At 45.1% G+C, this 23,917-nt stretch overlaps 1 protein-coding gene across 7 annotated transcripts in view; it reads left to right on the top strand.

The window, feature by feature from the left end:
• Positions 1–23,917, top strand: part of NCOA1 (nuclear receptor coactivator 1) — a 262,449-nt gene that overhangs the window by 192,422 nt on the left and 46,110 nt on the right. For all 7 annotated transcript variants that reach the window (XM_032790528.2, XM_032790527.2, XM_032790522.2 and 4 more), the window contains 5 exons: positions 7,011–7,190; positions 9,230–9,325; positions 10,232–10,372; positions 11,906–12,053; positions 13,018–14,341. In XM_032790528.2, the coding sequence (XP_032646419.1) occupies positions 7,011–7,190; positions 9,230–9,325; positions 10,232–10,372; positions 11,906–12,053; positions 13,018–14,341 (1,889 nt within the window). The remainder of the gene's footprint in view (positions 1–7,010; positions 7,191–9,229; positions 9,326–10,231; positions 10,373–11,905; positions 12,054–13,017; positions 14,342–23,917) is intronic.

The following is a 23,917-nucleotide window of genomic DNA, read 5'->3' as shown; positions in this document are numbered from 1 at the left end:
GGAGGTTCTTGGCTCCTAGGGGGGTTCAGAGCGCAAAGGGGGGTCTCAGACCTCTCCACATGTGGAAAAAACCTGCCACAAGGTACGAGCTTCCTTGGGCTCCATTGGACCAGGAACGCGTATTTGGTAATAGCGCGACAGCTTACAATTTATTTCCATTCTACACCATCTGATCATTTATTCTGTTATAAGATTATTTACGCTAATGTTATCAGTTTACGTTTTTATCTTTTCAATACTCTTGTGCATAGTTATGTGGCTGGAAACGTACGTGTTTTCTCCTGATTACTGTCCACGTGAATTGCTATACTCTTTTATGTATGTACTTCCTCTTCCTTCCTGGAATTTCTACTTTGTATAGACCTATGGTATTGCATGGCTATGTATATTGCATCTGGTTTTTGTCTAATGCTCACAATTGGTTATCAATCCAGTGTGACACATAGCATACTGTGGACACACTCATTCAAGGTGTGGTTAATTGGGACCCTCCCACATAGCGAACTGCAAGTTTTCATAGTGATGGTGTATTGGATCCCAGGCTCTGTGTGGCTATTATGCGAAACTTCTTTTTCTCTCTGTTAATATTATTACTTAATCTCCCCTTTCCTAATGCGCTCTCTGCTCCTGGTTCTGTTTGCCTTTCTCAACTGCCACTGCCAGGCGACTGAGAGAGGGCTGGGCATAACCCTACCCACTGGGCTTGTCCTGGGTAACCAGCGGTTTGCCTAACATTGTTACCCCTTTAACAAATAAGGAGTTGCCAAATTTGGGTCACTGCAGGTTGTTTCTTGTTGGAGAGTACTGGAAGGATGAGGGCAGTATTTCTCGATGGCAACCTTTTATTACAGGATGCACAAAGTGCTGTCTCCACTGACAAGAGAATTCAAAGCAGAAGGAATGTTGCTTTGCCTCACTGCTTCAGCCTTTTTAGCAGCATTAGCAAGCACTCAAAGTTCTTTCTTCAGCAGTTTTCTTTGTAGGGCCGTGTGTCTGCATTGTTGTCTGGGTGAGCTCTCTGGCCATTCTCTCAAAGTTCCCTGATCGCTCTCTTCACACACACACAGCCACACCTCCACAACACCATGTGATAACTTTTTCACACAGGTGCTTGTTTGGTTGATTGACATGTGCCTGTTGTTCTGTGTGGGTGGACGCTTGCTACTGTTCAGTTACCTGGTTTAGATAAAGGGGCGGCCTTTAACATTCTTACCTTTAGCATTAATTGAAGGAGTGTTGTTCTTGTCATGGTAAATTTCCCACTCTGACCTTAGTGTTTCAGAATGGATTGGGGGAGAGGTACGCATGATTCCTCTAGGCTCATTACAGCTTTAGAACCTGTAGGTGCACACACCAGGATTCCAGTGACCTGGTCCACTTGGTCCCCCCCAAACCTTGCCTGGGGAACTCCACGACCCGGACCTCTGCGATCTTAACACAAGAAGTAAAACCTTTTTCCCCCACCGTTTGCCTTTCTCCCAGGCTCCCTCCTGTGAATCCTGGAAGTCACTGTGATTCAAACTCCTTGGAATCACAAAACAGAGGGGCATTCCCAAACTTTCCTCCCTCCTTCTCTTCCCTCCCAGACTCTTTATTGAAGTTGTTTTTCAGAGCAACTATCCACACTTGATGGCTCCAAGAGTAGCTGAACGTATTCCTATACGCAGACGCGAGAAAATTAACACTCTCTTCTGCCGTTTCAAGCGTGCACTTTCTTTGCCCCCATTTCCCTGGGGCAATCCCGACACCCGTCCCTGGCCGATCTAATTTCGAACCCCTATTTTCGTATGAGTGATGAGCTTTGGATTCTACACTCGTTTATGACTCAAATAGTGCACAATTCACCGTGTTGCATTTATCAGCAGAGTCTGCATTTCATCTAAGCACAGATTTTTTGTGTTATTTGTGAAGCAGGTCAGACCACGTTTTTGCTTCGAGAGATTTCTCAATATTTATCTTTTTCGTGATAATTTAACTCTGTATAGCGCAAATTATATGCTGTGGTACCACGTGATCTTACTATTCTCGAGCTATAGACTAATTCTGGTATTTGGCTTACCGCAAACTGCCCACTCCTGGCGTATACCCCAAACATACGATATGCTTCGCACGCACGGCCCCTCACCTCGCGCCTCACCCGACGCACGATCCTTAAGGTATTCAAGCGTAACTACACAATTTAAAATCCTCTTCAGCACCAACTACAAAATTTGAATCCCCCTTTCAGCAACTCACACAATCTAAACTCCTTCCAGTCCAATGGACATTTGCAGACTAAGAAGGCAAAACAAATTAGCCACCTAACTCCGCCCTTCTATCCACTATCTCAGTTACTCAACCTTTACTGTCACTCTCTTCACGCAGCCCTGTATTTCAGGCGAGATTTGGCCGAGCGACCACCGACAAACCTGGTTGCACGATCCTCGCCCGCGCCTCCCTCTAGAGGGGACCGCGGCCCCGACCGTGCCCAACCACAACCACCATTTTCACCAGCCACCCAGAAACCTTCAACCTCCTTCGTCTTTATTGACAACCGTCTCCTGTCTCCGCTGCATTTCGGTCCTCTGGCTTCCACGTGCCGGTGAGCCAGGTTTACTTGAACTTGTTAACCCCTTTATTAGTCAAAGGCTATTTAAACAGTTATTCTGTGCTATTAATTCTTTATCTGTTTATTGAAGTTACACTCACTAGGGTTTCAATGAGGCCGGGCTCTTAACTCAACCCATATATCACCTTCATGTTGGGGTCCACCCAATCAACCTTAATGGAGCCAAATGCTGACACCGCCCTAACCACCTAATCCAGGACAGAAAGAAAAAAAAAATTTAACTGGGCTGAATGCTTGAGACACTCTTATGCCTGCCAGTACAGCCTTATTAGAATGTCCACACTTCAAGCTGGGGGGGTTTGTAATTTCCATGCCTGAGAAGGCGCGAGATCACTGTGGACTCTATATCAACTAACAGACGTTTGGGACATAGGCTTTCGTGGGTTTGGGAAAGGGGAAAGGGTGAATATCCCACTTTGTTTCATGATGCTTGTGGAAGGAAATCATTTTTATTCAAATTTGCTATTTGGCCAAAAAAAAAAAAAAAATCACCCTGTCTCTAGTCGCCCTTGTTCCCAATGAGTTTTACACGTCTAAGTATGAGACAGCAGAGCTAACAGTATGGATTACAGACAGATTTGATGGTGGAGGTGAGCAAGGAATACAAATGGACTATGTTAACAATCTGGGAGCTGTGAGTGTAAAGAACTGCTGTATTTATGAACAGGCGTATGTCATAATGAAATTCCCAACCTCTATTTTAGCTTCACCCACTAGCTTGGCTATTATAGACATTTTAATTCAATTCCCAATACTTAATTTCAATCCATCTTTCCAAAGGTAAGAGTGCCCTCATGTACGTCTGTCGCAGCTGAGATCAATTATGGATTCCCTCCTCCCTTTTAGCCGCATATCTAGTCTAATAACTATAGTATGTCTGAAGTCAGGTGGCGTAGTAATTTCTTTTGTGCGGAGTTCACTAGGTTCCCTAATTGCATGTTTCAATAGCTAACTCTTATTATTATTGTTTTAACTGCCCCTGTACCTATTCAAAAAACTTGGTTAGGCTTGATCCATTGTACCTGTCTGAGCTTTTGACCCCTTCAATCTCTGACTGGCTGGGAAGGACTTTCTATGTATTAATAACTTTTATGCTGCTATTTGCTGGCCAGCTTCTTTTTTTATAGTATAATTAATCCTCCTTTTAGTGGCGCATTTTTTTTTTTTATTTATTTTTTTTTTTTTTTTTTTTACTGTTGCCAGCATTTCCTGGCCTGCCTTTCCCTTTATTTGTTGCAATTATTTTCCAGTTTCATCTTCTTTTTTGCAAAACTGAACTTTTATCCCTTTTTCTAATTGACTTTTCGAACGTATTCAATGCTTGCCTGATTAGAATCCCTCTTTTTTTATACATATCTGTTCTTCCGAGGACCGTCCGTGCTTCCTGGGGCTTGCCTCCATCCCAAACTCTTTGTGCCCCACCACCTTGACCCTTTACTCCTAAGGTACTTCTTTGTCCAGCCAGTCCGTTTTCCTTCCATCACATGTGGGTCCTTCATCAGATTCTCTCTTATCAGCACATCACACCATTTCACCTCCTATCCCACCACCTCACTGGTTTCTCAAAGTTCCATGTCTTTCTTGTGTTCCTTGTCAAGTTGCCTGTCTCCCTCAGCCCCTTCATCTATCTACAGCTTTCCCACTCCTCTTCATTCTCATTTCTCTCCCGACTATACAGTATCAGGCTGCACCAACCATCCCAATTCCACAGTCCCCAGTTTCCCTTCTCGCCACCCTGCCTTGGTGCCAGTGTCCAATTTTTTTGCACAGTACACACCTAGGTTCCTTAGTTTCCTTAATCTTCTTCTCTTCTTCACATGTAAGTGTGCTCTTTTCTCTGCTGCATTCAGATCAGAGTGCACGCTCCCCACCTTCCAGCTGTGTAGGCACAAGCAAGGATGGTAACTATGACAGGCAAAAAATGAGAACTGGCTCTGCCTCTCAGTGCAGGGTTGCCTGTACCTAAGGCAATGGCCCCACAGCAGACCCAGAATCTGCAATTGCAGGGGAAAGTCACTGCCTCCATCCATGCTGCAGCCTGTTGTGCGAAGACAAGAATCTTTGGAGAGAACTTTAAGAGCCATCTTAGATTTCTGCTGAAATTCTAGATGGTCTATTGAAGCTGTGTTGACTTTTTAAAGTGATATAGTCTTAGTCGAATTGGGTGGATTTTTTTCATGGGGATGGCAAGGCACATCTGGCATAAAAGTGACCCCTCCCCCTTGCACCCAATTTCGTTGGCTCCCAAAGTTGATTATGGTTTCCATGTGCTATTACTTGATTATCAACATGATTCATCTGCCTTTTGTGTGCCTGCAGTTCACCCGCAGTGCGTATTTGTTGCTTTTGACTTAAGAGGAAAATCCGTCACCTTTTAGTATTTAATTCTTTTGTATCTAGGGATCAATGCTATAATGTTATCTTCCTAGCCTCCTTACCTCCCGATAGTTAATGTGCATTACTTTGCATTTATCAACACTGAATTTCATCTGCCATTTTGTTGCCCAGTCACCCAGTTTTGTGAGATCCCTTTGTAACTCTTTGCAGTCTGCTTTGGACTTAACTATCTTGAGTAATTTTGTATTGTCAGCAAACTTTGCCACCTCACTGTATACCCCTTCTTCCAGATCATTTACGAATATGTTGAACAGCACTGGCCCCTGCACAGATTCTTTGGGGGACCTTGCTATTTACTTCTCTCCACTGTGAAAACTGACCATTATTCCTACCCTGTATTCCTTATCTTTCAACCAGCTACTTATCTCTGAGAAGATCTTTCCTCTTATCCCATGACTCCTTACTTTGCTTAAGAACCTTTGGTGAAGGACCTTACCAAAGGCTTTCCACGTACGTAGGTACATAGGGTCAGGTTTTCAAGCGCTCAAAACACATTGCAACACTTACCGGCAGGTTTTGAGAGCTCAGTATGTTGAGTGCATGTTGGGAGCTGAGCTCTCTGGAAAACCTGGCCATTTGTTTTGGTCACCGAACTCTTCTAACCATCATGGATGACAAATGTTTTTGAAAATCTGGCTTTTGTGCTGCTTCACTATAGGTAATTGTGTAGAGTCCTGTTAGCACTGTTAAGTCACCTTCTTACTTGGGCTGTTAATAGTTAATTTTCTCACTTAGTGTAAGCTTAGCTTAGCATCACTGGTTGTAGCATTTTGTTGTGCCCAGAAGAGCTTGTTGGATTGGTGTTATGTAGCTTCACTGCGGCTACTCTGGCTCCTTAGCCTGGGGAAAGGGTTTTCCCTTTGCCTTGCAGTCTGATGGTTTTAGCTGAGTTACCGTTCTTGATCTTTGAAGAAGGTAATTTCATGCAGGAGCAAATTTGGGGGTGGGGAATTTTTTCACAGTGCCATCACTGTGACCAGTAATTCTGTGTAATCCCCCTTGCACCTCCACCCTCTGTGCATTTATGTAAGGGCAGACCTCAATCTCATCCTAATGTGAGCGTGTACATTTTCTGTGCTTGCCACCTACACAGCAGTATCACTTCAAAATCAGATGCATCTTCTACTCGGGGAGGCAGGAAGGCTATATCCTCCCCTTGCAGTGTAGTAGACTCTGATTTTATAGAGCCTGAAGAGCCTGGTTCAACAGCACTGGTTGTGTTCAGCCAGTAGGTGCTCTGCAGGGAGCCAGACCACTTGCCTTCAGAATCCTCCTTGAAAGGGAGGAGATCATGGCTCCGTGTAGCCTCTGGGTGGCAGCGAAGTTGATGGGATGTGGTCTAGGGAGCTGCCAGTGCTGGGAACCCAAATGATCTTTGGAGGGACTGGCCTGTGGGGTGAAATGTCCTGGAACGTGCTGACTCATGAGTGATTTATCAGCTGCTGCTGTGACTGAGGGGAGGTTCTTCTGGCTGGTGCACTGGATGGGGAGTCAAGAGAACTGAGTGGTTGGGCAAGTCAGAGCACCTCTCTATGCCTGAGTTTCCTGCCCCCCCATTACACAGAAATAACAATACCTGTAGTACCTACCTCACAATGGTGGTGTGGGGTGTAATTCATCAACCCTAGAATTCCTTGGACATTTTAGGCTGTAGAAGTGCAAAGTGTTATCGCACCACTGTCAAAGGGATAGTGTGGTCCAGTGGGTAGGGCAGTGCACTGGGACCCAGGAAACCCGGCTTGTAGCCACCAACCTTCTGGGTGACTCCGGGTAAGTCATTTCATCTCTCTGTGACTCCGCTCCCCCTCCCACCCATGTCTGCTTCAGCTGTAAACTCTTCCAGGCACTTTTACTCTGGGTACCTAGCAAATGCACATAGCAAATGCTGATGATGACATGGAGAGGGTCAGGCAGAGAACTCTGATCCTTAGCATCCACCATTCGAAATGTTCACTTGTGATCACAGTCTGTGACAGTCTCTCTTTTCCCCTCTCCCTTGCCACAGTAAATGGAGTTCCTTGGCCTCAGGAAGCAACCAGACGCAGCAGCCATACCTTCAGCTGCCGGATGCTGATCCGCCCCCCTGATGAGCTGGGTGCGGAGAACCAGGAGGCTCGCCAGCGCTATGAGGTGATGCAGTGCTTCACCGTGTCCCAGCCCAAATCGATCAAAGAGGAAGGAGAAGGTAGGGCAGAAGATCATTTATTTTAAACCCTGCTTGATTGCTTTGTGCCGCGTCTTGGCTTGGGGAAGGGAAGGAGGCTGGAGTGGGAAGAGAGGACGAACTGCCCTCTACTGTCCTTATGCAGGACTTCCTTCCAGGAGATTGTAGTTCTTGCCGAGAGCAGCCTCGGAGAGTTTACTTTCAGCCTACTCCGTTTGCTGTTGCATTTAGGACGGCTGGCAGTGCAGGTGGCACAGGATCAGGTCCAGGGGCAGTCGCACAAGTCCTTCTTCCCAGAGGGCCTTCCAAGGGTTTGTTGTCCTCAGCACAGGCCTGGCACAGCATGGGAAATGCAGATGGGGCAAGTGGGAAACGCATTTAGAGGAGTTTGATGTTTGTCATTCGTTCTTCTCCCTCCTCTGTTTTTTATTCCAACTTAAACCACATTTGGAGCCTTTAAGTCCTTTCTGACCACTGTGCTGAGCCCCAGGGGTTTGGCTTGTAATGCTGTGTTGTTCAAATGCCTGGGGTGAAACATGTGAGAAGAGCTGGTGGAAATGAGGCTCTAAGCCTGTGTCAGTCTTGCAGAGAAGCCACCGGCACAAGGTCTCCTTGCCCTCCATAACCTGGAGGGGAATGGAAAGTGCTAGTGAAATTTAACTTACCTGCTGAACAATGGGCAAATCCAAAAGTTTGCAAGGCTGCTTTACACTGCCACAGGGCGACATCCCTCCCTCCCCCAATCAGAGCCAGAGTGAGGCCTGTGCACCATGGTGAGTGGGACTGAAGTGGGGAGCACAGGTCTCATGCTGGCCCTTTGTCCGAGGGTGAATTGCACCAACAGTGAGAACACAGTCTCCAGCTCTCTTACATTATCTGTTTCCTGTTGTTTGGATCAATGCTGTCCAGTCAACAAGCCTTTACCCTCCTTCCATACGCAGAGATGGAGACAGGCTGCCCTTCTGAGCATCAGAAGAATTCACAATGGAGCATGTTAGGTAGAAATTAAGGAAAGGGAAGGGTAGATTGTTTAGTAGGAAAAGCTGCTGCACAGGGAGTTCTGTCACTGCAGAATAATGGTGGTAGCCCCACTCCTTGAGGTGGGTAAGACTGTAGTGGACTGCATGGCACAGTCCTGCCCTGATCCCCAGTGGGTGGACTCGATGCCCTAGTACAGGGGCAGTCAGTAGGTGGCCACAGGCCAAATCCATACCACCAGGCGCTTTAGAACAGACTGCAAAATCTTTTTGTTTTCTTCTTCTTATCATAATTGTTGTGATTTTTGTATTCTTTTCTCTGGAGTCTGGACCTTGACTATACCTTGACCAAGAAATTTGGACCTTGACAAAAAATAATTGATTACGCCTGCCTAACGGGACTTCTCTAGCTCTAATTTCTGTTACTTTTAGCTGATGCCCCCAGTTGGGCCTGGAGTGTTTGATAATTGTTTTAGCGCTGCATTTCAAGTGAGTTTCAGGCCCCCATCAGATCTGTATGCCTGCCTCTGCTCAGGTTCCTGATGGTCATTAGGATCACCCTTAACAGATCTGATTGCAGGATGAGGGCCATAGTGTGTATCCACCATTGATCTCCAAATGGTAGAGCAAAGAAGCTGCCTTGCAAAAAACCTGAACCATCATTTCTGTGAACCAGCCATTATTTTCCAGTGCATTAACTGAATTAATCCATTGCAGCTTACTCAGGAGATCATGATTGGATGGAATAAATTACAGTATTTTATGACCAGATTCTTTCCCTGGAGCCAACAGTTGTTGGCTTTCAGTGCTGACTTTTATTGTGTGGTACTGCCATATCTGAAAGGCCTTACAGTTAGTTCCTCCAAACAATGGAGTTCTTTTCTCTCCAGCAAACATCATATAGCTTATAGAGAGCTCTGTTGTTTTGAAGGCCTAGGTGACAGGCTGGGTAAAGGCATCCAGAGTAGGATGTGGCTGTCGAGTACAACAATGCTATTTTAATTAAAACATTGATTTGCAAGTGGTTTCTATAACACCGGACTCACACCTTCCCACTCTCCCCACCCTGTTCTGTTACGTCAGATTTCCAATCCTGTCTGATATGCATTGCACGGAGATTACCTCGACCTCCAGCTGTCACCAGTTCAGAATCTTTCATGACCAAGCAAGATACTACAGGTACTGTTCTCAGTGAGCCTGGGGGAGTTTTATGCTGGGGGGTGCCAAGCATTGTTCTGGGGTAGGTGCCATCTTTGCAGTCACAATGCTTCAAGGCTAACAGCATTTTTGTTCCACTAGAACTGCTGTAGTTCTTGCAGATGTAGCATGGTCCCAGCATTTCATCCAGCCAGTAAGATAGTGCCACAGTGTGTTATCCTTACAGACTGTTTTAGTTTGTCTGGCTTGAAGCTAGCCAGCCATACTTCCCCCTTAATTAAAATGGATACTTGTATATTGCACAGTTTTGAAGAGGGTAGTGAAGTTTCAGTACAAAACTGGCGAACAGATGACAAATGCTCGATTTCTGGGGAGTCCCCTAGGTATTCATGAATGAGACAAGTTGCACTGTGTGCATGTTCCTCTCTTATTGTTCTCTTCATGTCCACAATCAGTCAGTCGTTTAGTAGAGCTGCCTGGATTTCAGTATCCTCTATAGGCAGTAACTCCTTGGGCTTGTATTTCATTTTTCTGATCTGTATAAGGACATCCCTAGTGTTATCGCTGATTGCCTGGTTGGTGTCAAGTTGGATGCATCTGGATTTTGTGATGCTGAATTTAGACTAGAGAGAGGTCTTGTTGATGAAGGTAACATGCAAATGATAATCTTTTGGGGCCTCCCTACTATGTTACTCCAGTTGTATGCCAGTATAATCTAGGCTAGGCTCATCCCACTGTACAGACTTTGAGTATAGCTTCTAATTTTAGTTGTGAAAGCTCATTTCAAGTCAAAGTGTATGTGCGCCTCTAGCTTTGTGTGTATCTACATACACACGCCACACCAGGAGGGTAAGAGTGAGAGCTGTATAAGTAACTTCTTTTGCACTGCTTCTGTATCTGAATAATGTGAATTTTCTTTCCACCCAGGTAAAATTATCTCCATTGACACCAGTTCCCTAAGAGCCGCAGGCAGGACTGGCTGGGAGGATTTAGTGCGGAAGTGCATCTATGCTTTCTTCCAGCCTCAGGGCAGAGAGCCATCTTATGCCAAACAGCTATTTCAAGAAGGTAACAGACTTCTCTGTTTGCTGTGCTTTGCCTTGCGTATTGAGCTGGGGTGGCTTCAGTCAGAAGCTGATGCATAACCCTTGTTGCTGGATAAGTGCTTTCTGGAAAAAACAAATTCTGCACTAATAATGAAGTGCCAAAGAAGTAGCAGAAAAGGCTCAGTAGCGCAGAAAAGGCTCCTGCAACTGGAGAGGCTGACTGGATGTCACAGCATTCAGCAAGCTACCATTCACAGCCAGCACTGCTACAGTAATTTGTTTAGGGGATATGATTGGCCCAAAACTCATGGGTGTCATGCCAGGCTAGAGGTTTGTTCACACCCTTCTGCAAATAAAGAAATGAGACAAACTTCCAAAGACCCACTGTGGTCATTGCACTGAAACGAGAGTGATTCCCCCCACCACAAACACACTCCATGCCCACACATCAGACCCAGGGTCAAAGTCCCATGCCCAATCTTCAAGCTCTTTCTTTTTGATAGCTTTTTTAGCAGGGTTTTCCTCTGATCATGGCAGTGATTTAGGATATTGTTCCCTCTGGAGGGTTGTCATGGAAGCTTGATGCACTGTTGGTGAGGACACTAACAAAGGAAGTCAGGAAGACAGAATGTCCCATAGGGAGGTTGGCTGAGCATGGAGAAGGATTTAATTCTGCCAGTGCTGCAGTGGTTAGTATCCTGTTGTAGCTCTCAGTACCTGGCTTGGATTCATCAGGGTACACTGCGTATGTACTGTACACTGGTGATTGAATAATTGCCCTTTCTGCTGCTATAGCACTGTGTGCTCAAGGACAGTGCTTAATAGATTTAAATAGAAGGACATTGATAAGGCAATCAATTACAGCTCAGCCATTCTTGGCCCACATTGTACCCCATGTCCCTGCCCATAACAAGCAGCACTGAGAAGTGAACTTGCAGCAGGTGTTTCAGGAAGATCTGAAGGGTGGTGTGATGCAATTAGAGTGATCAGATGTCCCAGTTTTATAGGGACGGTCCTGATATTCTGGGCTTTGGCTTATATAGGCACCTATTACCTATAGGATGGTCTAGATAATACTTAGTCCTGTCTTGAGTGCAGGGGACTGGACTAGATGACCTCTCGAGGTCCCTTCCAGTCCTATGGTTACCCCCCTGCCACCTGTCCTGATTCCCTAGCTGCAATACGTTGGGTTAGTGCACCTGAAAATGGTGATGTGAACATCATAAGGCAGTGAAGAACAGTGCAGTGAGACTACCTGGATTGCCAGCACTTCACTGGAGGATGATTTTTGACTTGCGTTGTTTGCACATGAATGGCAGGATTCTTGTTAAAATACACCGAATGCAACTGGGCTGGGGGAGAAGGGGAAGGTGCAAGGTGGGTGCAAACTCCGCATTGCTATCCTCGCGTGCACACGGAGGGATGGTGAAAGTCAGTTCCCTACTACCTTCACCACCATCCTGCACCCTACCACATCCCTCCTCAAAGGTTTTGTGAGCCCTGTCTGAATTGCTAAGCAGATGAATGGATCACGTCTGGTTTGTTTTCCCCCCAGTGATGACACGTGGAACGGCCTTCAGTCCATCGTATAGATTCACGCTGAGTGACGGGACGGTACTTAGCGCCCACACCAAGTGTAAGCTCTGCTATCCTCAAAGCCCAGAAATGCAGCCTTTCATCATGGGCATCCATATCATTGACAGGTGAGTCCCAAGAACTTGGGGTGAAATTGCTGCTAGCTCACAGAGCTTGGGACTTGTCCTGGATCCTCAGCTATGGCTGAGGAGTGCACAGCACAGCTCAGGAGTAGTGGCAGTCTGGAGGCTGCTGTAAGCTAGATCAGCTGCCAATGGCCTGTAAGTGTGGTCAGGGATCAGTGGCAGCTGCAGGGAGGGTGGCAGCTTAGGAGTCACAGTGCTGGTTCTATGCCAGTGGTGGCTGGGGTGATCCTCTCATGCTGGTTTTGGGTCTGTAAGCCCACAGCTAGGCGCTGCGCTGGGGAAGCGTAGTCCATACGTTTGAAAGCCAAGACAGCAGAAGTTCGCTAAAGTTTGGCTATTTCTGTGGCTTCGTAGTTATAGCCGATGCTTATGCAGCACCATGAATCCACACGGCGCTTTACTGACATGGCTAAGGCTCATGCCCGGCCCCAGAGAACTTGCACTCAAACTTGTTCAGGAGAAAGAGGTTGTTAAAGAACAGAGGAGATGGGGGAACTTACCATGTGCTAAAGAAATGCAACCAGATGGAGGAGAGGAAAGAATGATATTCTCTCAGCACTCTCCTCTTTCTGCCAATGGGAGAGTACACAACCCAAAGCAGACCTTCCCTTTTGAGATAGATTTGTAGCCCCTCCGTTGCCACAATGCTGCGCGATCCATGAAGTACCTACGGAGATCAGTGTAGCTGCTCCATCCACAAACGCTACTGAACTACGCTCTCTTTCTTCCTGGGATCCTAGTTTAGTGGTGGGGCTAGGAAAGACTGTGGAAAATACCATATCTTACAAGCTGCAGCTGTCAGACTTACCAGGCCTGATGTGTCTATGTGATAGCTTAATCGCAAAGAGGCTGGAAAAGTTTTGTTGAGCTGTACTACAGATTTAGTAGTCGTCTTCTGAGTTGTCTCTCCCCACTGCCCACCCTCTCTGTCTTTTGTTTCTTCCAGGGATCACCACATGCTCTCTCCTCAAGAGAACACTAACTCTGGAATGCCCCTTCCCCGTGTCAGCCCTGCGCTGCACCCTAGCATGTCCCCAGGGCAAGGCATGGCTCTCTCGTCCGCCATCCCTCCATCCAACAGCAGCATGTTGGCGACCAATGTAAATCAACAGCCAGGTTCTGGCCTCCACAGCAGCAATTCTAGCACCGGCCAGACAAGCTTTGGGTGTTCACCTGGGAATCAGATCGGAGCCAATGTTGCCTTAAACCAGGGACAAGCTGGTCCCCAGAACAATAACCACCTTTTAAACCTCACTAGCTCTCCCATGAATAGTCCAGGGATTACCCCAGCACAGTTCATGTCTCCTAGGCATCGGGTTAGCCCAGGGTTGGTACCAAGGCCCAGAATGCCAAGCAATCCTTTCTCTCCTACCATGCCTACCATGCACTCCCCTGTGAGCATGGCGAGCAGTGGCTGCAGCAGCGGTGGCAGCAGCAACAGGCCTTTCCCCAGTGCCCCAATAAACTCTATGCAGGGGCTTAATGAAGGCCCCAGCACCCCCATGGGCTACTCCACGCCACCTCCCATTCTGAGGCAGCCGAGCTCCCAGAACTCGCCCGGCCGGCTCAACATGCAACCTGTGAAAACGGAGCCGAAAGACAGCAAGGAGATTGCCTCCATCCTGAGCGAGATGATTCAATCTGACAGTGGCTCGAGCGATGGCAAGCCACTGGACTCAGGCCTGCTACGTGCCAGTGACAGACTGTCAGAGGGAGACACCAAGTGCTCCCAAGCCACCAGCCACAAGCTGGTTCAGCTCCTGGCCACAACGGCAGAACAGCAGCTGCGGCACACTGATGCAGACACTAGCTGCAAAGATCCCTTATCCTGCACGGGTGCCACTGGGAACCCTCCAGGCAACGCGTGTCCCTCTTCCCATAGCTCCCTCACAGAGCGGCACAAGATCTTACACCGGCTCTTGCAGGAGGGCAGCCCCTCTGACATCACCACTCTGTCCATGGAGCACGACAAGAAGGATACCGTGCCAAACGCTGCCGTCACCCCTACCTCTCAGAGTCAGATCCCGGGGACCCCTGAAATCAAACTGGAGCCAGAGGCCTTGAAGAAAAAGGAGTCCAAGGACCATCAGCTCCTACGCTACCTACTAGACAAGGACGAGAAGGACCTTGCTGCGGTCCCGGCCCTGAGTCTGGATGACGTGAAGGTGAAAGTGGAGAAAACGGCGCAGATGGATCCGTGCAATACGACTCCGGCCCCGCTGACCAAGCCCTCCGCTGCAGAGGAAGTGAAGCTAGAGTCGCAGGGCCAGGTGGGTTTGCCCTTTAAAATCCATGCTGTTTACCTAGGGTTAGCATTTAACCAGACTCTCGGAGGGAGACTTAACTTAACCAGTTAAGTTAAAGGCAAATTTCTTTTAGCAGGTAGTGGTCTGAGGCCTGTGAGAGAGAGACACACCCTTTAGCAGTTCCCCTTCAATTCATGGAGCCGTAGCCTAGTGCGTGGTCTTGGGTTTTGCTATCTCACAAACACTGGTAGTGGCATGACTGGTTCCAAGACTAACTTGCCAATCAGGTGTTAAAAGTAGATACCTAAATGATCCCTAAATATATTTAGACTCCTAAATGATCATATGAGCAGTTAGGTGCCTAAACGGAGACACTCAGGGAGCCAGTTTGAAACTTCTTGTTGCTCATGACAGAGCATGGATCACTTGATGATAACCTGTTCTGTTCATTCCCTTTGAGGCACCTGCCATTGGCCACTGTCAGAAGACAGGATACTGGGCTTGATGGACCTTTGGTTTGACCCAGTATGGCCGCTCTTATGTTCATGCACATGCTCTGAGAAACAGCAATGATGGGAGAGAAAAGAAAGCTTAATGGAGGTTTATCACAATATGATGGAACATTATGCATTGATTCTTCAAACGCTGAGAGGAGAGAAGCCATTTGTAGGACATTCCTGCATTGCCGAGGGGAAAAACTCTTCATATCCAGCATCTGTAAGCTTATTCAGGGCTCATGTACTGAGGAATTTTCAATCTGTTGCCTACTTGTTGACTGAGATTAGCAATTATAAGGGCCCTTTAGTTATCCTAAAAGTATTAAGAAATTGAATAATCCAGTGACAGATCCTAGTGATAGAGATTTGAGGGTATAAATATTCATTACAAGTGGCTATGAATAGAAGAGATTTCTTATTTTTGAAAACCAAGGGAGATGGTAACATAGATAAGGCTGATTAATCCTTTTTAAGCAAAGAGTACAGAGAGTCTGACATTAAGAACAAGCCTGCTTACTGACTGTGTCAAACAGGGCTGCTGATTTGGGAAGATATTGCATGAATAACACAGAACGTTCTGAAAGCCTCAAATGGCAAATACACAATAAGACTCTTAATAAGGTTAAGAGCTCCATTCATTTGGGAGCCTCAATCAGTTATCCCATCGGCAAGTGGGAATCTAACTCTTTCTACCTTACTATGAAACATTCCTGCTGATATCACTTATACCTTAGATATTTCTCCTTCCATTCAGGCTCAGCCGTCTAGATTAACATAAATTGTTTCTAGACCAGCGAAGATCCAGATTAAGATACATCTGCTTTGGAAAGAACATTAGAGCTTTTAGATGGTGACTGAACATCATACAGCTTTGTGCATCTAGCTGCTTTGTCCAGGAATGACAGAGAGTTGGAGGGTTCAGTCTTCCCCTCCGTAGGGTTTTGTATAGCACTTACCACTGTAATATCTGCAGAAAGGGAAACATCTCGCTACGATCATGTTGAAAGTTGTGCAGGCTACACACAAAGACAGAAGCAACTGAAATGCACAGCTGCTTGTTTTTCTGGCATTCTGGCCCTGTTATATTTCACACGCCGCCTGATACTCCTTTGACCTGGTTTTGACCTGATCATGTTAGTATCAGGCCTTCTGGGAAAATAAAAGCATAGATCCCAGGTTACAACAACCTAGTTACAAGAAGAGAGCTGTGTGCCAGATTAGTCTGCCAATGGGACAACACTGTTAGCTACCACAGTTACTAATAGAGTAATATTCTTTTTGCATGTGGGCAACCAGCCATGTTTAGAGCCAGCCGTGACACTCGTGACAAACTCAGTTAAAAGCCATTGTGCAGACAGGGACTCTATAGCTATGGGAAGGAGGACCCAGGATTGCACCCCACAGTGAAAACTGGTTTGTCTGCTTTGTTTTCTCACCCTGAGACCAGCAGTTCAGGAGTGAGATTGAGCTGCCACACTTATCTGCATATTTCTGCCAAGCCACTCTGTGTTCTATAATTCATGCTATCAGTCAAAAAAAAAAAAATCCAACCAGGTGTTTGGCCCTCGTTGTCTTCCAAATGACTGCGGTGTTACCCGCCCTAGCCTGCACGCACACATCTGAAACAGTAGCTCTGAGAGGCCTTTTAGTAACAGTTGGTTGTCAACTCTGAAGTCTAATGGGGGGGGGGGGGTGCTTTTCAGAAAACTGAGGTCTGTACACATAAGTGTGTGACTACTTGGTGGATGCAGTTATTGGTGTTGCATGTGAAGACTGGCCATGTGTGCCCGATTGGAGCTTACGGAGCAGTATGTATGTACAAACGGATAATTAGCATTTACATTTGTGGTAAACAGACCCCTGTCCTCAACAGCTTGATAGCAAGGCTCTTCATAGAAACTTTAACTGTTCACTGCTGCTGATCGTTACTGCAGAAACATCCAGGCACTTCAGTATTGTGGGCAGCGATTAAGTTATCAGCACAGTTTCCATCCATTCTGGCTCCAGAGCAGCATTGTTTAACAGCACAGTGCATGGAAGATTCCTTCCTTATGAAAAGACCAAGCCTGCCATGTTTTAGAGGATTCAGCTTGGTTTCCTGCAGTTCCCAAGCATGGAGCTGCCAGTTTCTTTGCTAAACAATTTTGAAAGTTAGTTGCAACATTTTTTAAGGGGGGTGGAAACACCTGGCTACTAAGGACATAATTAAACCCCTTCTAAGCAGGGATTCTCATGACTTATTTTATTTGCTGTTTGCTAACAATGCACTCGGCCCTCAGACCTCATCTACTTTTGTTTCAGGCTGGAGAGAGCTTTTAGGGTTAAACTGTAAATGCCTGAAAGTCGGATTTATAATGAACATTCTATTTAACTTTAACTGTAGCAGCATGAATGGAATGTAATTTGGATCTGCGGAGTTGCCCTATCAAGGGAAGCATTAGGGGAGCTCTATACTTCAGCAGTTTCCAGCCTGCTAGGAAATCTGCAGCACGTTAGTTTTTATATTTGCAACTGAGAGGCAACTTGTCCCCACTTAAAATTGCACTCACAGCTTCTTTTCTGCATCTTATGCAAAGAAGAGCCTGCAGGCTCGATGGTGCCTATTCTGCTGGAGAGGTAACAGCCTCTTGGAATTCTGGAGGAGCTTGTGGCTATATCATTTAAATGACACAACAGGCTTCTATTAATTAAATTAACCCCATCAGCTGTAAGTAAAGTAATCTCTTCTACGCTTCAGGCCACTAGTTGCGCAGAAGAAGGGCCAGCGGAAGTTGCACACCTTGTCGGTCTGGGATGTTTTTGATGAAATCCAAGTTTTTGTTTGTTTTTTAAAATAAAACTTTTCTATTCCATTCCCCTATAGAGAGCTCCCTCTCACTACTGCCCTTGGGAAGCAGGGTCATGTGATTAAGGCCCTGCAACTGGGTTTGATTCCTGGCTCTGCAGGAGGAAACCTCATTAGACTTTGTTAGGTGCTTTGACAAAGAAAAGAATACTAATCTCTGTTCCTGTGCACAAATATTTTTGATGTTTTACTTATAACCACCTTTCTTCCATTCAGCATCGTAAAGCACTTTACTCACTGGCATATAAACGACATGGAAATCACTTTCACTGCTAAAATGTAGTCACCTCTGGGGTGGAATGCAGCAGCTGCTGAACAGTATACAATTACAGTATCCAACAGTTTAGGTCAAGAAGAATACGGTATCCAATGAAAAATTTAGGTGGGCAGAATGTAATGATCTGTACTTGAACTTGGCTGGGAATGAGGGACCCCACTACTGAAAAATGTGCCATGGAATCTTCAACAGCTTGTTAATTTTGTAAGAAATCAAATGACTTGCCATAATTATTTCATATCCTTAGAAGTGGACCTGTAGTAATGCTTCCTTCTCTTTATACTAAAGGTTCTGTCAGGGAATTATACTGATGTCAGGAGGACAGATTATCCTTAAGAAAAGAGGAATTCTGTTGAATTTCTGCATGGGCAGGTGTTTGGGGTTTTTTTGCATGCTTAGCCTTTATTACATGTTATCACTGCAAGACAAAAGCTGGGTCATTCAAGAAACATTAACTTATGCAACTGAGCTAGCACTGCTGCAGTTTTCAATTTAATATTAGCTTAGTGAATTTGCTGTTGCTTGGCCAGGTTCTATTGAAAACCAACAAAATCCTGCGTGATCTCATGCACCTGGCTTTTTGGCCAGCACCCCTTTAAATCACATCCATTTGATTGTAGCAAATGTTGAATGAGTGCGTGGATTTGCAATAGAATGTGCAGCTGTCTAGTACCTATAAAAGACGCGGTCTGTTCCTATGGCTCAACCAGTGCCAGTGGGGATAGTGTTAATTTTATTATGGATGTTAACATTTATATGGTGGTAGCACTTAGAGGCCAAGAAGGTCAAAAACCTGTTGTGTTAAGTGCTGCACAAACACAATGTATGTGACAAGTCCCTGCCCCAAACAGCAGTTGTGTGTGCATTACAAACAGGTGAGATTTCTGGAGGGAAAACCGGTGGCTTTGTGGGTCTTGTTTGGGAGCTCCTTTGTGAGTATGGGAGAACTGCGTATCAACGGAGGTTTGCTGGGCACTCTCCAGGCTGATGTCAATAGGCTAGGCTCCCTTGTTTGATGTGCAGTTGGGGGATGGACAATAAAAATAACCAGGGTGCGCCGTTCCACCCTTTTCACTTTGAGTTTGTTTTAAAGATATTTATCATCTGCCTCGCTGACCCTTCTCTGTCGGAAGGGCTGAACCTTTTTCCTTAGCAAGATGTATGTGATTCATCCAGTCTCAATGGACAAATGCATTAGCTGAATGTTTACTGCGCTGATCCCTGCTGAAATGATTAAGCATATTGGCATTTCATCATCATCTTACTGCACCGTCCTGTGCATAAGGCAGAAGCCAGATGTCTCCAGTCATTCCTGTCCTGGGCTCATTTGTCCAAATCTTTTATGTTCAGATGTAGTAATGCCACTCCATTCATTAGTGTGCTGCAGAGTGCCTCTAGGACAGCCTCCCCATCTCGACTGGGGTTGCCAGAGAAATGCTGCTTTAGGTAGCTTATTATCGGGTATTCTTAACAGATATCCCAAGTAAATCCATCTTTTCTTCTGCACTGCTTGTATCTTTGTAGGTAGCGATGCCCATTCTAGGACCACTTTGTTACTTATTCTGTCAGTTCATTTTACTTCGAATATTCTGTGGAGACACATGGATTGATTGCTATTCAGTTTGTACTGGAATGTTCCAGGACTCTGCTCCTTATAAGAGGCTGCTTGGGACATAGCTGCTTAAGATTTTTAGTTTAGTGTTATTGCTAATTATGTTGGACTTCCATATTGTATGGAGTTTTTGAAATACAGCACTTGCTTTTCCTGTTCTGGACTTTACATCAAACATGCAGTCACCGGTTTTGTGAATGATGCTATGCAGGGAAGATGAATGTTTTTCAAGGCTTCATCTTTCAAATAGAGAGAATTATTGATAGGTAAATTAATTTTCATAACTCTCCTCTTTGATTTAGTGATAAGACCTACTGGGTTGGCAGAATTTGTGAGATCACCTGTCTCACAGCATATCTTCAACTGATTTATTTGTAAGTTAGATATTCTTTACAGAGTCTGGCACCAGATTCACCATCTATCTATGCAATGCCTGTGTTTCCATACTGACAGTCTGTTGCATGATGGCATTTCTGTGACCATAATTAAACATCCGCATTAAGACCCCACAGGGGTGAAAGGCAGGAGTAGGGGGAAATAGCCACTTCATAGTGCTATTCTTCCATTCTGCTTGGCTGCATAATCAGTACCTAAACAGAGAACCAGTTTACTTTGTGCAACAAACCTGTGTCTGCAATCAAAAGAGCTGAGAACCTTTATAATAAATACCAAGATTCTAAAGTCTGTCCACAGTCGTCGGATGAACCTGAATTCTCAACATACCTGGAATTTCTGCACTCCGTGTAGTTCTCTTACCCCAGATCAGAATCCAAGTTCACGGTCAGCCTAATAATGCCTTTTAAATGACAAAAAAAACTAGATAGGAGTGAAGTAAGAATCAGGGACTCCTCATAGCAATCAACCTCATTTTAAAGCACTTTTCTCCTGCTTCCTTGTGAAGCATGTATTAATCCCGTGGCTATGCGGTTCTGCTTTCAGGCGGGCTCATTAACAAGGTAATTATATTAGCTATTTTAAAAAGAGCTTTACATCATTATGTTGACCCTGATTATAGAATCATAGAATATCAGGGTTGGAAGGGACCTCAGGAGGTCATCTAGTCCAACCTCCTGCTCAAAGCAGGACCAATTCCCAACTAAATCATCCCAGCCAGGGCTTTGTCAAGCCTGACCTTAAAAACCTGTAATGTGTCGAGGCTTCTCTTTGGACCTTCAAGGTACACCCCCTCCAGGTACTAATCCAGTCTGCGCTGCTTCAAAACAAGTTACCCACCTGCTTAGACTGAAGATAAAGTTAGATGCAGTAAACTAAGGCTGTGTCTACACTAGCAAGCTTACAGCAGCACAGCTGTGCGGTCGTAAGATTGCACGAGTAGCCACTCAGTCGACGGGAAAGCTCTCCCATCGACATAATTAAACCACCTCCAACAAGCAGCGGAACTATGTTGGCGGAAGAGCGTATCCCACCGACGTAGCACTTCTATCAGTGTGACTTATATCGCTCAGAGAGATGGGTTTTTTCCACACCCCTGAGCGACATAAGTTATGCTGACAAAAGTGCTACTGTAGACATAGCCTAAGAATCTGTGAATCTGGGAAATGGATTTAAGCAAGTTTAAGTTTCTAAGGAAAAAAGTGTTAGTGTCTAAGGGCCAAAGTATTTCTAAAACTAGTTCCTGGGGCAAATTCCATTCTGGGATACTACGTACCCTAGAGTTAGCATGAGCGCTGCACATGTGTCTGAAGGCTGACCTGGCTCAATACATTTAGGCTATATCTACACTAGCACTTTTAATGGCATAACTTATGTTGCTCGGGTGTGAAACAAACACCTCTCTGAGCAGCGTAAGTTACACTGACAAGCGTCAGTGTGGACAGCGCTGTGTCAGCGGGAGATGCTCTCCCGCTGACATAGCTACTGCCACTCGTTGGGGGTGGTTTAATTATGTCCTCGGGAGAGCTTTCTCCTGTCATCGTAGAGCGGCTACATGTGCAATCTTCCAGTGGAACAGCTGCATTGATACAGCTGTACTGCTGTAAGCTCACTAGTGTAGACATGGCCACAGACCTTAAGACTAGAAAGAACTCTTACGTCATCTAGTCCAATCTCCTGCATAATACAGGCCATTGAATTTCACCCATTGATTCCTGCATCTAGCCCAACAGTTTAAGGTTGAGCTAGAGCACATCTTTTAGATGGACATTCAGCCTTAAATTCTCCATCACTTTATCTTTTAAATTAACCCATCCCTTGGTAATCTGTTCCAGGAGTTAATTGTCCTCACTGGGAAAAAATTGCTTTTTATATTCAGATGAACTTTGTTGAATTCAACTTCCAGCCATTGCATTGTATTCTGCCTTTATCCACTAGATTATATAGTCCTCTAGTATCAGATATCTTCTCATACCCATGTATAGGTCCTTATAGACCGTGATCAGGTCATCTCTTAACCTTTTCTTCAGTAAACAAAATGAACTGAGCTTTTCAGTCTCTCATTATATGAGACGTTTTTCAGACCACAAATTATTCAGATGGAGGCTGGATGTTCTTACTGAAATCAGTGGGAACTGCAAGGGCATCTCTGAGTGTTTGATATGGCCCAAATTGTTTAGTTCATAAAGTAAAATGTGAACACTGTGTTTACTACCCTTTCACTCCCATTTCTCCTTTCTCCACTCCCCAATCTCTTACCATGCCTCCTGGGCAATGTAACTAGACTCCTGGGTTTATTTTCCTTTCTCTTTGCTATGAGTCATAAACTTCCACTGTGACTAAGTTAACACCACAGAAAAGAGTTCTGCATGTAACAGAGCTTCTTTCAGTCCTGTTAAAAAGTGTCCCCACACTACAGTTTGTGTAGTAATAAACAGCTTACTACATTTATTCCCTTTGTTGCAAGGTGTCTAGCAATCTTGTGCTCTAATGAAAAGCTGTTGTTTCAAGAAGTTGTATTTTTTGAAGAATTAGAATTGTATTCTTCTTGCAGAGGCAGTGCTGACGCTGCAATTCTTGTATTTTATTGTTTCTGTAAGTGGGAGGGATTATGTTTATAAGGATGTTCTTTCCCTAAGGACTCTGGGTTTAAAGTTTGATGGCTAGCATACACTGTTAAATTAATAGGTGGATATTCCATTATAAATAATCATATTCATTGTCCTTAAAGCATTACATAAACATTGTTTAATCCTCAAAACACTGCAAGGAAAGTAAGTACTTGCCCTATCACAGAAATTGTGTATATTAAAAATCCCTATCTAAATACTTACGTAACCTTAGAATAAGTAACATGCTGAAGGTCACACAGGCAAAGCTGGGAATTGCACCAGATTTCTTGGGTCCCTTTAAGTGCCTTAACCACAACACTATCCATCGTTTTGTTCAATGCGGCATTGTTATCCTGGTTCAAATGTGTGCTATTGAACATCTCGGAAGAGAACTCTTTCCCAAAGTCCTACGGCACAGCTTGAGAAGCGTGCTCATGATGTCTCAACAACGTATATAATACTGCACTACTGGTGAATATTGTGACAAAGATTGTTAAGCAGTTCAGCTGTTGGTTCTAACAACATAACCACCTTCTTCTGCCTTAGATGGTCCACTAGTGTCTCTTTTCTTATGATCTAGTCATGACTTGATTGTTTTACACAGCGCTTTCCCATCTGAAGGTACATTTCATGCCTTATCCCTTTGTTGTGGGATGTGATAAACTGATGAAATTTTGTCAGTAAAGAGCGAGTGAGAAGGAGAAATAATCTAGCAGGCAGTGCTGTCTTTTGTAGCTTTTCCTGCTGCACTTGAATAAATGTGGAGATAAGTCTTTAAGTTGGATCCTTGGAGAATGATAACCTTGAACTCCTCACGCTAAGGAGATGCAGTGACACTTTATCAACACTGGTCCCTCCACGCAAAAGGCCTGTCTACAGAAGGCAAGCCTGCCATTGTGCGGGGCATGGGTAGTACTGTATGAAACAGCCAAGCTCTTTATTCATGGACCGTGCTAAGATTTGCATCTCATAGGGAGGATGCTCTCATCCTTTTTCAGGTACTGGATTAATATTTTTTTTAACCAAATGAGAATTAAGAAGAAACTTTCCCATAAATTCCTGTTGCAGGAAGCAAAGTGTCAACCTTCCTCTGAAGTGGCTCCTGCTGGCCACTCATGGAGACAGGATATCGGACTAGATGAGCTGTTGGTCTGATTTCCTCTGGCAATTGCTAAATTCTAAACTTTTTCTGTGCTCTCAGCCTGCTCACTTGACAGCAAGAGTTGAGTGCCTTTGCTCCACTCACTCACTGGCTGTGGCTTTCTGCATCTGAACTGGAAGAAATTTAGCAGTTGTTAAAACAGGTTACTTATCCCCCAGGAGGTTGCCCAGCATTCCCGGTGCCTTACGGGCTCTAAGAGGTG

The sequence above is a fragment of the Chelonoidis abingdonii genome, chromosome 3, assembly GCF_003597395.2.
Source record: "Chelonoidis abingdonii isolate Lonesome George chromosome 3, CheloAbing_2.0, whole genome shotgun sequence".
NCBI lineage: Eukaryota > Metazoa > Chordata > Testudines > Testudinidae > Chelonoidis > Chelonoidis abingdonii.
The sequence above is the reverse complement of the archived record's forward strand: the minus strand, read 5'-3'. Positions and strand labels throughout refer to the sequence as shown.